Source organism: Trachypithecus francoisi, unplaced genomic scaffold (assembly GCF_009764315.1).
Source record: "Trachypithecus francoisi isolate TF-2019V2 unplaced genomic scaffold, Tfra_2.0 Lachesis_group2, whole genome shotgun sequence".
NCBI lineage: Eukaryota > Metazoa > Chordata > Mammalia > Primates > Cercopithecidae > Trachypithecus > Trachypithecus francoisi.
The window spans coordinates 159,488,758-159,502,182 of NW_022681465.1; the positions used below are offsets into that span (position 1 = coordinate 159,488,758).

The 13,425-nt window shown below is 56.1% G+C and overlaps 1 protein-coding gene across 2 annotated transcripts; it reads left to right on the forward strand.

The window, feature by feature from the left end:
- Positions 1-8,863, forward strand: SHROOM1 (shroom family member 1). 2 transcript variants are annotated; one of them, XM_033181260.1, is made up of 9 exons: positions 1-69; positions 601-897; positions 5,173-6,193; positions 6,283-6,338; positions 6,535-6,741; positions 6,921-7,490; positions 7,576-7,717; positions 7,800-8,072; positions 8,194-8,863. In XM_033181260.1, the coding sequence occupies exons 3-9, from the start codon at positions 5,219-5,221 to the stop codon at positions 8,524-8,526; spliced, it is 2,556 nt and encodes an 851-aa protein (XP_033037151.1). In that variant the 5' UTR covers positions 1-69; positions 601-897; positions 5,173-5,218; the 3' UTR covers positions 8,527-8,863. The 2 variants fall into 2 exon arrangements, with proteins under 2 accessions (XP_033037151.1, XP_033037150.1); XM_033181259.1 differs by lacking the exon at positions 1-69 and having other exon boundaries at positions 192-817; positions 5,177-6,193.
- The last annotated feature ends 4,562 nt before the right edge of the window (positions 8,864-13,425 follow it).

Below are 13,425 nucleotides of genomic sequence, written 5' to 3' on the forward strand. Positions count from 1 at the left end.
GGACACAGCAAGGAGAACTCAGTGGCAGGTGCAGGCAGAGAGTTCTTTGGAAAATGGAGATCCTGGAAGGTGAGGGCCTCGAGCGCCGGCGTCCAGCCTTAGTGGGTATGCATACGTCCAGCTCCCTAAGGACCCACTCAGGACAGTTAAGGTGCACACAAGTACAGGGGTTTCCTCGTGCTCCGCCCCCCGCCCCCAACCCTGGTAGCAGGCTGGAGGGCCCCGACCATGCCGGGTAGTGGGAGAAATGGAAAGAAATGGAACAGGAACAGGAGACAAGAGCCCGTGGTGGGAGTCAAAGAGCTGGAAGCGTTTTGGAAATGGGGGTCTGGGGAAAGTTGATCAAGAGGCGAGTTACTCAGCAGGACAGGTGGGAGGCAAGAGGCCCTGGCAGCTCTGTTTTCTTGGCTGGGCTAGGAGAGGAAAGCGGGTAGCAGTCAGACAACTGAGGGCCCGCCCCGGACCTCCCTAGCGAGGGAGGTGTCAGGCCCCCAGGGACCCGGCCCCCTCAGCATCACGGGCGCTGAGGAGGCGCTGGAGGCCGGTGGGCGGTCGCGGTAGTCGCCCTCTCACCCCCTAGCTCAGGTTTCTCCGGCCTAGGGCAAGAGGCCTGTGGTCTGCGCGGGAACGCACTGTCCAGCTCTCCGGCCTGGAACTGGGCCGGCCCGCGGACGCTATCCCGCCCCCGCGGCCGGACGTGGCGCCTCCCCTCCGGCCGCAGCCAGAGCCTGGAGGTGGGGTCGGAGTCGGAGCCCGGGGCCCTGATGTCACCGAGCGGCCGCTAGTGCCCAGGAGCTTGTCTCGGCTGGAGCCTCAGGTACGCGGCGGGGGCGGGGGCGGGGGAGCTGGCGGCGGGATCCGCTTCCCCGGGAGGCCGGCAGGGCTGCGAGCGCCGGACTGGGTGAGGAGCGGGTGGCGGGTCGCGAGGCATCCCGGGCGTCTTCGATCGGGACATGTCCGGCTCGGCGCCGCGGGTGGAGTCGGACCCCAACGCGCCTCTCCCAGCCGCAGAGCTGTGGGGCGGAGACGCGGCCCCCTCTCAGCTGGCGGTGAGGATCAGGGGCGCCGCCGGGGGAGCAGCGTGTGCCTGCTGGGTCGCTGCATGTGGCCCCAGCATGCAGCGCGGTCTCCCTCCACCACCCTCCGCTCCTGCCCTTTGTCGCCAAGCATCTGGAGAAGCCGAGTCCTTCCCTCCCAGGCTCGCGCTGTGCCCTGCGCGCGATCCTTCCCCATCGGTGAACCCAACGAGAAAGGCCGAAGTGCGCGGGGCTGCGGCCATCGGCTGTCGCGCAGCACCGCGTGTCTCTGCTGCCCCCTGCGGCCGCGAGGGCCTGCGCGTCTCTCCCTGCCGTGCCTAGGCTCCCAGAGCTTGAACCCCAGGTAACCAGGTCTGTCCACGTCCGTGGCCACCTCTCCCCGCTTGTCACCAGCTTCCTGCATTTCCTGTGCATGGCACGGAGCTCGGGTCTCCGGAGACTCTGCATCCGGGGTGCAGCGACCGATGAGCCTGTAAACCAGCCGCACACTCGGAGCGCGGATACTGCGTGGGGTGCGCTGTCAGCGCTAACAGGCTGGAGAATAGGGGGACGCTGGGAACAGGGAGAGCCGGTGAACTTCCCAGAATGTCCGCCTAGCCAGACCTAGCCGCGGGTACTGGGGTTTGAGACGTGGTCCAGGACCCAGGAACTCAGTCTGACAGGGAGACAGCGCCTACACAGTGAGCCCAGTACTGAGGGGAGGACCCATCAGGAGGGGCGGCCTGGACAGCCCCTCCACAGAGAAGTCAGATGTCAGGTGGCCTTGAGGGAGGTATGATCTAAATCCTGATCATTCGTTGTATTTGAGGCTGTCCGTTCTCCTGTGTGTCCTTGGTCGCCTTACCTGGATCTGTTCCCATTGCCTTGGTGTGATTTTATCCACCAGAAACTGTCTTCAGCTATTTCCCCAGTAACCTCTAACTAAAAACCTGGGTCTTGCCTGGTCCACCCTCCCCTGCTGAACTCCAGAGCTACATCCCAACTGCTGCCAGACTTGTCACAGACACCATGAAGCCCAGACTGAAGGAGCACTGGCCCCTTGACCATTCCCCAGCCCCAGCTCCTCCTTTCAGAATGGTGCCTCCACCTGCCAGACCCCTAGCTTTGAAGGCCAAACTCATCTTTGCCTCCCCTTCCTCTCTGACTCCTTCATTCAGGTGACAAGTGTACATCAAATACCCACCCCAACTCACCCTCCCAGGACTCCAATCTGGTGGCTTTCTAGCGGGGAGTCCATGCTGCTCCCTCTGCTCTGGAGAGGCTTGGCAAAATGCCTGCAGAGCTTCTTCTCTGGACTCCCTTTCAACAGCAGGCACAGGCTTGGCAGCCTAGCCCACAGTGCCACTGCCACTGAGGTGGGGACCCCTAAGATAGGGCTACCCCCAGCCACAGGGGCTGGCTGGACTGCAAGAGGCTCCCTGCAGCCAGACAAGCATGAAAATGCCTTGTGGTTTTGTGCCGAGCCCCCCACCCCCATCCCCACCCCCAAAACACACCAAAGCAGCTGGGCCTCCTCGGCATGGTAGGTTCTGCAAAGCATGCACTGTGAGCAGCCTGCGTGAACATCAACCTGATAGGACCACCGATGCAAAAGCATCTTCAGCAAGTTGGAGTGAATAAGGAAACAGATCACCCATTCAAGCTGTTTTTATTTGCTGAATTCAGAATCCTTTAACACAGTAACTCACAAATAAGATAGATTTTCATTGATTTTCAAGACCTCTTTTTTCAAGACCTGCAGCAAGCCAAAATGGGCACGGCGGGTGGCGTGAGCTAGTGCTCCCAAGCTGAACTCAGAAAGAGTAGGAAGAGAAAGGGCTAATGTCTGAGCAGTCGGGTGGGCTTCCTAGATGAGGTGACTGTCCTCCCAGGAGCTGCTACTCAGAGTAGTTTCTTGTCCTCCTAAAGTTTAGGTGGAAATACTTTGCAAAAGAGGTCCCCAACCCTAAGTGTGAGGACTAACTTCCTGGGCTTGGTAGGCATATACAGATGGCCCCAGGTGGGTGACATCAGGATGTTCTGGTCCTAGGTCTGCTGAGAACCTCTCCTGGGAATGTTGTAGGTACTGCCTTTCCCTTTTAGGAAACACCATATCCTCCTGCCACTAACCCCTGTACTTGCCCTAACCAGCAATCTGTAACATCCTGGGCCTCAGGGACGTGGGTGGAGGGTGACTCTGAGCTCCACATAGTGTCTAGGAGGCTCAAATAAGCCTGCTTTTTGGTCCTCAGCCTAGCCACAAACCACCCTACTCTGCATTCCCTACCAAGCAGCTCAGAGAACGCAGGCCAGCCCCTCAAAGTCTCCATAGTTCATAGGGAGCCCCAAACCTCAACATTGCTCTTTCCCAAGCCTCAAAATTGCTCTTACCCTGACCCAGGCACACCCACTCAACTCTTACCCTTGATCCCCATCCCAAGACCAGAAGGGATCGATTTCTGGTCAGACCTGCCCCAAGCTGTGCTTGCCTGCTCTGTTTGTACCTCATATTGCGTGAGGAACCTGGCCAATGTCTATGGTGGCAAGTGCTTCATCCATTCTGTCCTCTTCCCCAGAAAAGACTAATAGGGAGGGAAGAAGGGTGTGCAGAAGCTAAGGAGCTCTCTTCCTTCTCCACCAAGGCTAGCCCTATATCTACTCCCTGCAAATCTGTTATTTCCCTTGACATTCAGCAAATATTTGGGGTTTTGTTTTGTTTTGTTTTGAGACGGAGTCTCACTCTGTTGCCAGGCTGGAGTGCAGTGGCGTGATCTTGGCTCACTACAACCTCCGCCTCCCAGGTTCAAGCAATTCTCCTGCCTCAGCCTCCCAAGTAGCTGGGACTACAGGCGTGTGCCACCACGCCCAGCTAATTTTTGGTATTTTTAGTAGAGATGGGGTTTCACCATGTTGGCTAGGATGGTCTTGATCTCTTAACCTAGTGATCCACCCACCTCGGCCTCTCAAAGCACTGGGATTACAAGTGTGAGCCACCGCACCCGGCCCAAATATTTGTTTAACATTGATTATATGCCAGGGACTCTGCTGGGCACTGAGAGTGCAGCAATGAAGAAGAGCAGGGCCTGTCCTCAGTAAGCTCCGGTGGGAATGGGAGGAGAGAATCAGAAGCAAGCCAACAGGGACAGGGTGGGGTGATGGGGGCAGCTCAGCACACTGCAGGGATCCCAAAAGTTGAGGAGACCTCTAAGCTGAGTCCTACAGGAGAAGCAAGAATAGAAGCAGGGCAGAGATGGGGGTCAGCCCATCATTCATAAACAAAAGGCAGAGTCTGAGAAGTGGGGACCAAATTATTTTGGAATCTGCCAATAGTGTGTGGGGAGGTAGGGGTGACTCTCCCGTAGTGGAGTGTGGGCTTCCTGGGAGGATTCAGGCTATTGCCAGGGCAGGAGGGATGGTAAACTGCCTTTCAGGAAGCTTGCTTCTAGGAAATTGATTCTGGCTGCAGTGAGCGTGGATGCAGGCCTGGATTCCAGGCAGGTTTCTGCCACTTCCCAGCTGTGTGGCCCTGGACAAATCATTTCCCCCCTCAAAATCTCATTGTCCTCATCTGTAAAATGCAGACAGCAGTTGTGATGATCAAAATAAATATTTATATAAAGCATCTGGAACATAACAGGCACAGAGGGAGGGATGAAGGCTGTGAAGCCGCCTCTGCCCCTTGCCTTGGCTCTTCCCCCACCACTTCTTTCTTAGCTGCCCTGAGGTCTCAAGAGTGTTCTTGACCATTGTTTATCAGGGAAAGATCACATGAAGAAGCCAACAGAGCGGCCAGGAAGCAGCCTGGGTGGAACAGGGTTGGGGAGGAAAGGAACATGGGTGCGTTCTCAGCGTTCCAGGAGGTCTCAGAGTAAAGGCTGCTTGTGGGCAAGGGGAGCCCGGCAGGGAATGAGCTGGTCCCAATTCCTTCCCCTGAGCTGGGCCCCCAACCTTCAGAGGTGCTCCCTGGGACTGGTCCTACTTCTTCTGCCACCTCTGATCCCAAGGTGACTCTGCCAAAAACTGGGGGACGCCAGCGCTTGTGATGGTGTGACCAGGGAGGGGAAGTGTAAGCGTCTGGCTGTCTGTGGTGGCAGGGCCAGCAGGCTGTCCCAGCCCTCACCCGGTGCTCCTCACTCAGCACCACATCTGTGTTTTCCCAGGACCTACGCAGCCAGCCAGCCTCAGTACTCATCTGCGGAGCCATGGAGGCGCTGGGTCCTGGGAGCAACCGCGCCTCTCCGGCCTCGTCCACTAGCGGCCTGGACCTGCGGCATCTGTCCGTGCGCGGGGACTCGGCCTATAGCTCTTTCTCCGCAGCCTCCAGTGGCCCCGAGCCGCGCACGCCATCGCCGGGGACAGACCTCCTTCCTTACCTAGACTGGGACTACGTGCGCGCGGTTTGTGGCGGCCTGGGCCCCGCCCCGCCCGACGCTGCCCTTTGTACATCCCCTCCGGCCCGGCCCGCGGTCGCCGCCCGCAGTGGGCCGCAGCCACCAGAGGTCCCGGGGACCCTGGGGCCACTGAACAGGCAGGCCACCCCGCTGCTGTACGCGCTGGCTGCGGAGGCGAAGGCCGCTGCGCGGGATGCTGAGCCACCCAGCCCGCCGGCCTCGAGGGCTGCCTACCGCCAGCGGCTGCAGGGCGCGCAGCGGCGAGTGCTACGAGCGACGTCGTTCCAGCGCAAGGAGCTCCGCATGAGCCTGCCTGCCCGCCTGCGACCCACTGTCCCAGCGCGGCCCCCGGCGACTCACCCGCGCTCCGCCTCGCTCAGCCACCCGGGCAGGGAGGGGGATCCGGCGCGGTCCCGGGCTCCCGCGCCAGGAACTGCCAGCCGGGGTCCCCTAGCCAACCAGCAGCGGAAGTGGTGCTTCTCCGAGCCAAGAAAGCTGGATAGTGTGGGTCGGGGCGGTGGGCCGGCGGGGGAATGCCTGGGTGAGGCCTGCTGCAGCTCTGGCCTCCCGGGGCCTGAGCCCTTGGAGTTCCAGCATCCGGCGCTGGCTAAGTTTGATCACCAGGTCGGATGGCTGCCTGAGACGCAGCCCCAAGGCTCGACAGACCCGGACTCCGGGTCCTTGAAGCTTGGTGATGCCTACGGGCCCGCCAGTCGGAGTCGGAGCGCTTCGGGTGAAGTGTTGGGTTCCTGGGGAGGATCAGAAGGGACCATACCCATTGTCCAGGTATGGAAGTCAGGAAATGCAGGCTGGTAGGGGAAGCATCTGGGAAACAAAACTTGAGCCACATTTCAGTCGACTGTTCACCCTTCCAGGCTGTTCCCCAAGGAGCAGAAACCCCCAGACCATTGTTTCAGACCAAATTTTCCAGGTGAGAGACATAGACCACTCTGGACCAAGTTGGGGGGAGGCAGCTTGCATAGCTTTTGCCCAAAAAATGAAAGGGCTTCCTACCTAACCTCAGTCTGAGCCTTCTGGTTCTTTTGCAAACACCCTACTGTCTCCCTGGTGCAACACCGAGAGCTTCCTTCCTTTCACTGTGGTAACTACGGGGTCCCTGCCTCCAGGTTCTTGCCTCAGAAGGAGGCTGCGGTGGTGTATCCTGCAGAGGTACCCCAGAGCAGCCCTGCTGATGGTGAGCAGAGGGTCTCAGAGACCTGCATTGTGCATGCCCGGCTTCCTTCCCTTCCTGATGAAGTGTTCCTAGAAGAGGCCCCGCTGGTCAGAATGAGATCACCACCAGACCCCCATGCCTCCCAGGGGCCCCCAGCCAGGTAATTCCCTCTCGCTTCCAAGCATCATGAGGCACCCCCCTGACACATCTGCAAAACGCTAGAGGGGTACGCTCTCCTAGCTGGAGTCCAGGTGATGGGGCAGGGACAGATGGCCCTTGGAGGATACCATTTTTTTGTGGCTGGAGCTTTTTCTGATTCAGTGTCTTTTCTGCTTCCAGTGTCCATGCCTCTGACCAGCAGTATGGAACTGGCTTAGGCCAAAGAACTGGCCAGGATGCAGTCCCTCCAGAGTACCCGTTCCATGAGTGTCCAGGAACCGCAGGGGCAGATGACTGCTGGCAGGGGGTGAATGGTTCTGTAGGTATTTCCAGGCCCACAAGCCACATCCCCACTGGGACTGCAAATGATAACATCTCAACTGTTGACCCCACTGGACTGACCACCAATCCCCCCACAGCTGCAGAGAGTGACCTCCTCAAACCTCTCCCAGTTGATGCCTTGGGACTTTCAGGCAATGATACTCCAGGTCCCCCTCACAATACTGCCCTGGATAGGGGCACTGTCCAGCCTGGTTCCAGGCCCCCATGGCCCAGTCAGTGCCTCGGGGAACTGGTTCAGGAGCTGGCCAGATTAGATCCCTCTCTACTTGACCCTCTTGCTTCCCAGCCCAGCCCAGAGCCACCCCTGGGCCTGCTGGATGGGCTGATTCCTTTAGCAGAGGTCCGGGCTGCAATGCTGCCTGCCTGTGGGGAGGCTGGAGAGCAGGCTGCCAGTACTTTTGAGCCAGGGTGAGTGAGGGGTACCAGGGATTCTGGACGCTGAGCCCCTGAAGTCGGGGACAGGAAACCCAGGGAGCTCTGGCTTTGTTCCCAGGTCCTATCAGTTCAGCTTCACCCAGCTCCTGCCAGCTCCTCAGGAGGAGACAAGGCTTGAAAACCCTGCCACCCACCCTGTGCCTGACCAGCCATGTGGCCAGGGGCTCCTTGCACCAAACAACAGCATCCAGGGCAAGAAAGTGAGTGGAGAGGGGCTGGTGGAGGCTGGGGGTGGGTAGAAGCCCAGAGCCTGGACAGAGAAGTCGTGAGCCTTCCCTGCAGGTGGAGCTGGCCGCCCTCCTCCAAAAGATGCTTCAGGACCTTCACACGGAGCAGGAGCGGCTGCAGGGGGAGGCCCAAGCGTGGGCCAGGCGCCAAGCGGCTCTGGAGGCTGCAGTGCGCCAGGCCTGTGCCCCTCGGGAGCTGGAGCGGTTCAGCCGGTTCATGGCCGACCTAGAGCGCGTGCTTGGCCTCCTGCTGCTGCTGGGCAGTCGCCTGGCGCGCGTGCGCCGCGCCCTGGCCCGGGCCGCCTCAGCCAGCGACCCTGATGAGCAGGTAAAAGGGATTCAGGTTGCAAGGGAGTAGGGCAGTGAGGGGCCTGCTGTCTCCAGCTGAAACCATTCCGGGAGCGGCGGCGCCCTCGCCTGGCTCACGGCGCCTCTTCCTGCGGCTCCAGGCCTCCCTGCTGCAGCGCCTCCGGCTACTGCAGCGGCAGGAGGAGGACGCCAAGGAGCTAAAGGACCACGTGGCGCGGCGCGAGCGGGCGGTACGCGAGGTGCTGGTGCGAGCACTGCCGGTGGAGGAGCTGCGCGCCTATTGCGCCCTGCTGGCCGGCAAGGCCGCCGTCCTGGCCCAGCAGCGCAGCCTGGACGAGCGCATCCGCCTCCTTCAGGACCAACTGGACGCCATCAGGGACGACCTTGGTCATCATCCCCCGTCTCCCAGCCCGGTCCGGCCCCCAGGGACCTGTCCTCCAGTTCAGCCGCCCTTCCCTCTTCTCCTTACCTAGTTATAGGTGGAGAGGGTGGGGAGCACTGCCCCTACCTCTCACCCACATAAGTGGGGTGATGCTGATTTATTCTCTGCTTTTCCCTTGAGGGACTGACTGGGGAGGACCCAGGCCAGGTCTCTCTAAGATACTCCTCCAAAGTGTTCTCATGTGGCCTCGCCCAGGTCTTATGGCTTATATGGTAATTAATTTATGGATCTTAAAAACTGCAGTGTTCCCCCATTTTGTGATTAGAGTGTGGGGCTGGCAGGGGTTGGTTGGAGGGAGGAGAGAAGATAGGGGAGCACTTAAGGTGCAAAACAGCCTATTTTTTCTTCAATAAAAATTGTTAAGAGAAGTGTGTGTGTCACCTTCAGCACAGCTGTGGGAGGAGTGAGAGGGGTCTTGTTTACACAGTCACCAGCCCTGGCTGACTAGAGCAGAATAGGGATCTGCTGGCAGAATATCAGTCAACCCTGCCAAAGTCTAGTTAGCCTGGAGAACCTGGCTTGAAAACGGGAGGGACCAGGGGAATACTGGGTTTTCAGCTCCACTGTCACCAATATTTTCTAACTGTTCCAGTGACTGTGTCACAGCCACAAAGGCCTAGGTCTGATTGGCTGAGTCTGGATTCCGTAGCTGGTTTCTAGCCAACATCCCAGCTTCAGTAGTGACAGTAGGAGTCCTGTCTCCTTTCAGGACTCAAGCTACTGAAATGGACTCAGATGCTCTGCTGCCTAAATGCCCTGACAAATACTCAGTATACTTGAACATCTGGGGACATTCATTCCAAGACCCAGAAAGCACTGTCTTCTTCCAGTTATGTTATCAACACTGTTTATCCTCCTCTCTTTCAGAGACCCCACTGGGTTAGCCAGGCCTGAGGCAGGCAGTCAAGGGTGGGAGCTGAAGGTGAGGGGTGGGAGACCTCAAGATCTTCCATGCTGGGACTAAGGACCTGGAGACATAGCAGTGGTTGTAATCTGAAGGTGGGCCATGGTTGGTAGTGGGAAGTTAGGGGCTGGAGTGGTATGACACATAGAACTCCTCAATTTGTGCATCCACCCCATGGATATAGAATCAAAGTTAGGTTCTCAGATATTCACGTTGAAATCTGCTTCAGCCTTTGTAGCTACAAATGCTGGAAACAACAATGTTGTTCCACAAATATTCAGTGTATTTTTGGAAGCTGGGCACATTAAATGGCATGTTTATGTGCATTTAAATCCAACTGACCCCCAAGTGAGAAATCTCTGCTCCTGGGCTTGTTTTCTGATGCGTATTGTCATCAAGTGCAACTGGTTGGGGATTTTAAATGGTCATATTCATACCAAAAGCGTTTGTTATAACAGTTGTGCTATTGAGCACAGAACAATGCTCACATTATGCCCTTTTATAAAAAACACATGGGGCTCCTACTGAGGCCTTTGCGGGTTCTAACATTATGCTTTGCTTTGCCCCTTTGAACACAGTGGGCAGGGCCTCTGCTCCAAGGTCTTCAGCCTAGCAAACACACCCAGAGACATGTTCTGGACGGAAGCGATTAATTTCTGCCTTTTGCCCTGTACGGACCCTATTGCATTATTCCATTGTGGTATTCTTAGAAACAGCTATTTGGGAGGCTGATGTAGAAGGATCAATGGAGTCTGGGAGGCGAAGGTTGCAGTGAGCCGAGATTGCGCCAATACACTCCAGCCCTCCAGCCTGGGTGACAGAGTGAGACCCCCGTCTCAAAAAAAAGAAAAGAAAAGAAACACAGGCAACATATCCATTAAGCCAATGGGAATTGTGTATTTCAAACAAAGCACCCCCAGCTCGGCTGGGCGTGGGGAGCACGGGGGTGGGAGTAGGGGCATCTGCCATCTTCCCATTAAACTGGACTTTGGTTGTGTGCTGGGTTTTTCCACGGGGAAATAAATATGAGGCTTTTGTGCTCGTCCTTGCCAGATCAGGAGAACCCCCAAAATAAGGCCACACCTCCTGCAATGGACCTTCTATCTTCCCTCGGTCTTCTTGCCCCAGTTTTTCTCCCTTCCATATCGTTATTTCTCCAGAGGGCAAGAATGAGCTCAACATATTTGTTCTGTATCAGCACCACAGACCAAGACTTTGCGGGGACCAGAAGCCCGGTGAATTGACCCTTCAGGATACTGCCAGCAGATGGCGCTGTCCTCCTTATGGTGAAAGCTGGTACCTACGCTTCTCCATCCAACTTCTCCAACTACCAGGCCCTCTGGGCCAGCCACAGGGACTCTGACTTGCCCTGCTGAGCAGTTAAGCCCGAAAGCCTGGAGCTGAGCCTTTTGCTTCTTTCAGAAGGAAACTCTGACCAGCCAGGCAGGGAAAGGCTGGCTGTCTTTGCCACTGGGCCTGTGTTGGAAAGTTACTGGCCAATGAGAAGTGGGAGACAGGGCAGTCGCGGGGAGGGGTGTGGGGGAATTTAAACGGTACACTGATTAAATCATATCCCCCTAATATGGATTTGATCAGTGCACTTTTTGATCTCGAACATCAGTATTAAAAAAAAAAAAAAAGCCTTGCGTAGTCTCCCAGGGTGAGAAAGCGGGTTGCATGGGTCCCTATCGAGGTTTCTGCCCCCCACCTCCTTTAGCCGCCAGCGTTCCTGCCCCATCCTCCTTCGGGCCGCCTGCCGCGGTGCTCCCGGGCTTTTGGGGAGCGCAGGCTGCGGCTGGCATCGTTGCTGGGCAACAGGCAGCCCCGCGGCCGCCTCCCCCGCTCGCTTTTTCCGCCCCCGCTGCTCCTCCTAATGTGGATTTAATCAGTGTACTTTTTACCTTCAGGCTGTAAATTGGAAACGGAACAGGGAAGCCGTGTTCCGCGGTGCCCCAAACCGGCGCGCAGTCTGTCTTGAACATCCTGCTTGGCACAAAACGTGCCCCTGAGAGCGGCTGGCGCAGACCTCAGGGCTCCTCATTGGAACAAATTGCCGTGCTGTGCATTCACATGTAAACCAGGAGCTTAGGAAATTTAGGTCAAATGTGGTTGAGGGCTGCAGAGAGAAAGAGGTGAAACGGGCGTTTGGGGGCGCAGGAAGGCGGGAGGCGGAAATTGCTGAGGACCTCTCAGTGTTGCTGTCAGCCTAGCTACAGAGTGGAAGGTCACAATGGACGTTTACCTGTTGTCTTTGATGTTTAAATCAGCACCCACTTCCCACGAGGAGGATTTTTTTTTTTCTTTAAGGATAGTTCTGGATCTCGATGTCTCTGCTTTCTTTTGTCTTCCCTGCAGGCACACCTGAGGCACCCAGGTCACAGGTTGAAGTCCGGAGGTGTGGCAGTTCCAAACAGGCGAGGTGGGTTCAAGGCAAAAGGCTATCTGGAGAGCGAAAGAGAATCTAAGTATAGGCCGGGCGTCTATAAATACAGGGTGACTCACGCCTGTAATCACGGGATTTTGGGAGGCCGAGGCGGGCGAATTGCCTGAGCTCAGGAGTTCGAGACCAGCCTGGCCAACATGGTGAAGCCCCCGTCTCTAACAAAAGATTAGCCAGGCATGGTGGTGCACGTCTGTAATCCCAGCTGCTTGAGAAGCTGAGGCACGGAAATCGTTTCAAGTGAGAATCGCTTGAACCAGGGAGGAGGAGGTTGCAGTGAACCGAGATCCTGCCACTGCACTGCAGCTCAGGTGGCTGAATACCAGTAGTTTAGGTCTGGAAGGTGGGAGTAGGGATGCTAGAGGAATGTGAGTTTAGAAATACATTATTTCTATTTTAACTAAAGTGATATCACGTACAGAATTTGGGATAATTTCCCTCTTGTGGGAATACATTTTTCCTAGTAGAGTCAATTGTTATGTATACAATCACTAACATGTTAAAAGAATGGTGATCATGGCAGGGTGCGGTGGCTCACGCCTGTAATCCCAGCACTTTCGGAGGCCAAAGCAGGCGGATCACCTAAGATCAGCAGTTTGAGACCAGCCTGACCAATATGGCAAAGCCCCGTCTCTACTAAAAATTCAAAAAATTAGCCGGGCATAGTGGTGCGTGCCCATAATCTCAGCTACTTGGGAGGCTGAGGCAGGAGAATCGCTTGAAGCTGGGAGGCGGAGGTTGCAGTGAACTGAGATTGCACTACTGCACTCCAGCCTGGGCGACAGAGCGAGACTCCATCTCAAACAAGAAAAAAAACAAACAAAAAGAATGGTGATCATGTAAAGCAAATCCACAAATCAGAGCTATTTTGTTTTGGGATGCAGCCATTTACCCCCTGGAACTAACCCGGCACATCACATTGGTGTTGCAGTTCATAAAGAGCTCTATCCACTATTCCATGTGCTCGTCCTTCCCCCACAGCCTGTGAAATAGGTACAGAAAGTCTTTTGTCCCATAGACAGGGAAGATGGAGTTTGGGGAGCTGGGTGACTTGCCCAAGGTCACTAAATGAGTAAAAAGGCTGACATGAGCCCTTTTTACTGCTTCCTGCGATAGGATAGCAGACAGTGTCATGGAAAAGAGCGCCCGGAGGCCATTCCAGCTCTGCCACTCACTAGCTGTGAGGCCTGGACAAGTTACTTATGACTTCTCTAGGCTTCAGTTTCCTCACTTTAAAATCAAGATACAAATAGTACATACCTTGTAAACTTGCGATTAATACCTGCAAAGCGTTTAGAATTGTGCCTGGCACTTAACCAGCACAGGTTATACAGTATATGCATTACCCTGGATCTCCATTAGGTGAGACAAGCTTAAGAACAACCTCCAACCTCCATTAAAGGACATGTAAAACTTTACTTAAAAGCTTGCTATGGATATGACTCATAACCATCTACATCAACAATTAACTTCTCCCTCATTAAAAGGAGTGATTTCGTCCCTGTGACAATTCTTGTCAACTAAATTGCCTTCACAATTATTTTCTGTTAGCGTTGAAAATACCCTTCTAAAGGTGTGCTTCCTGC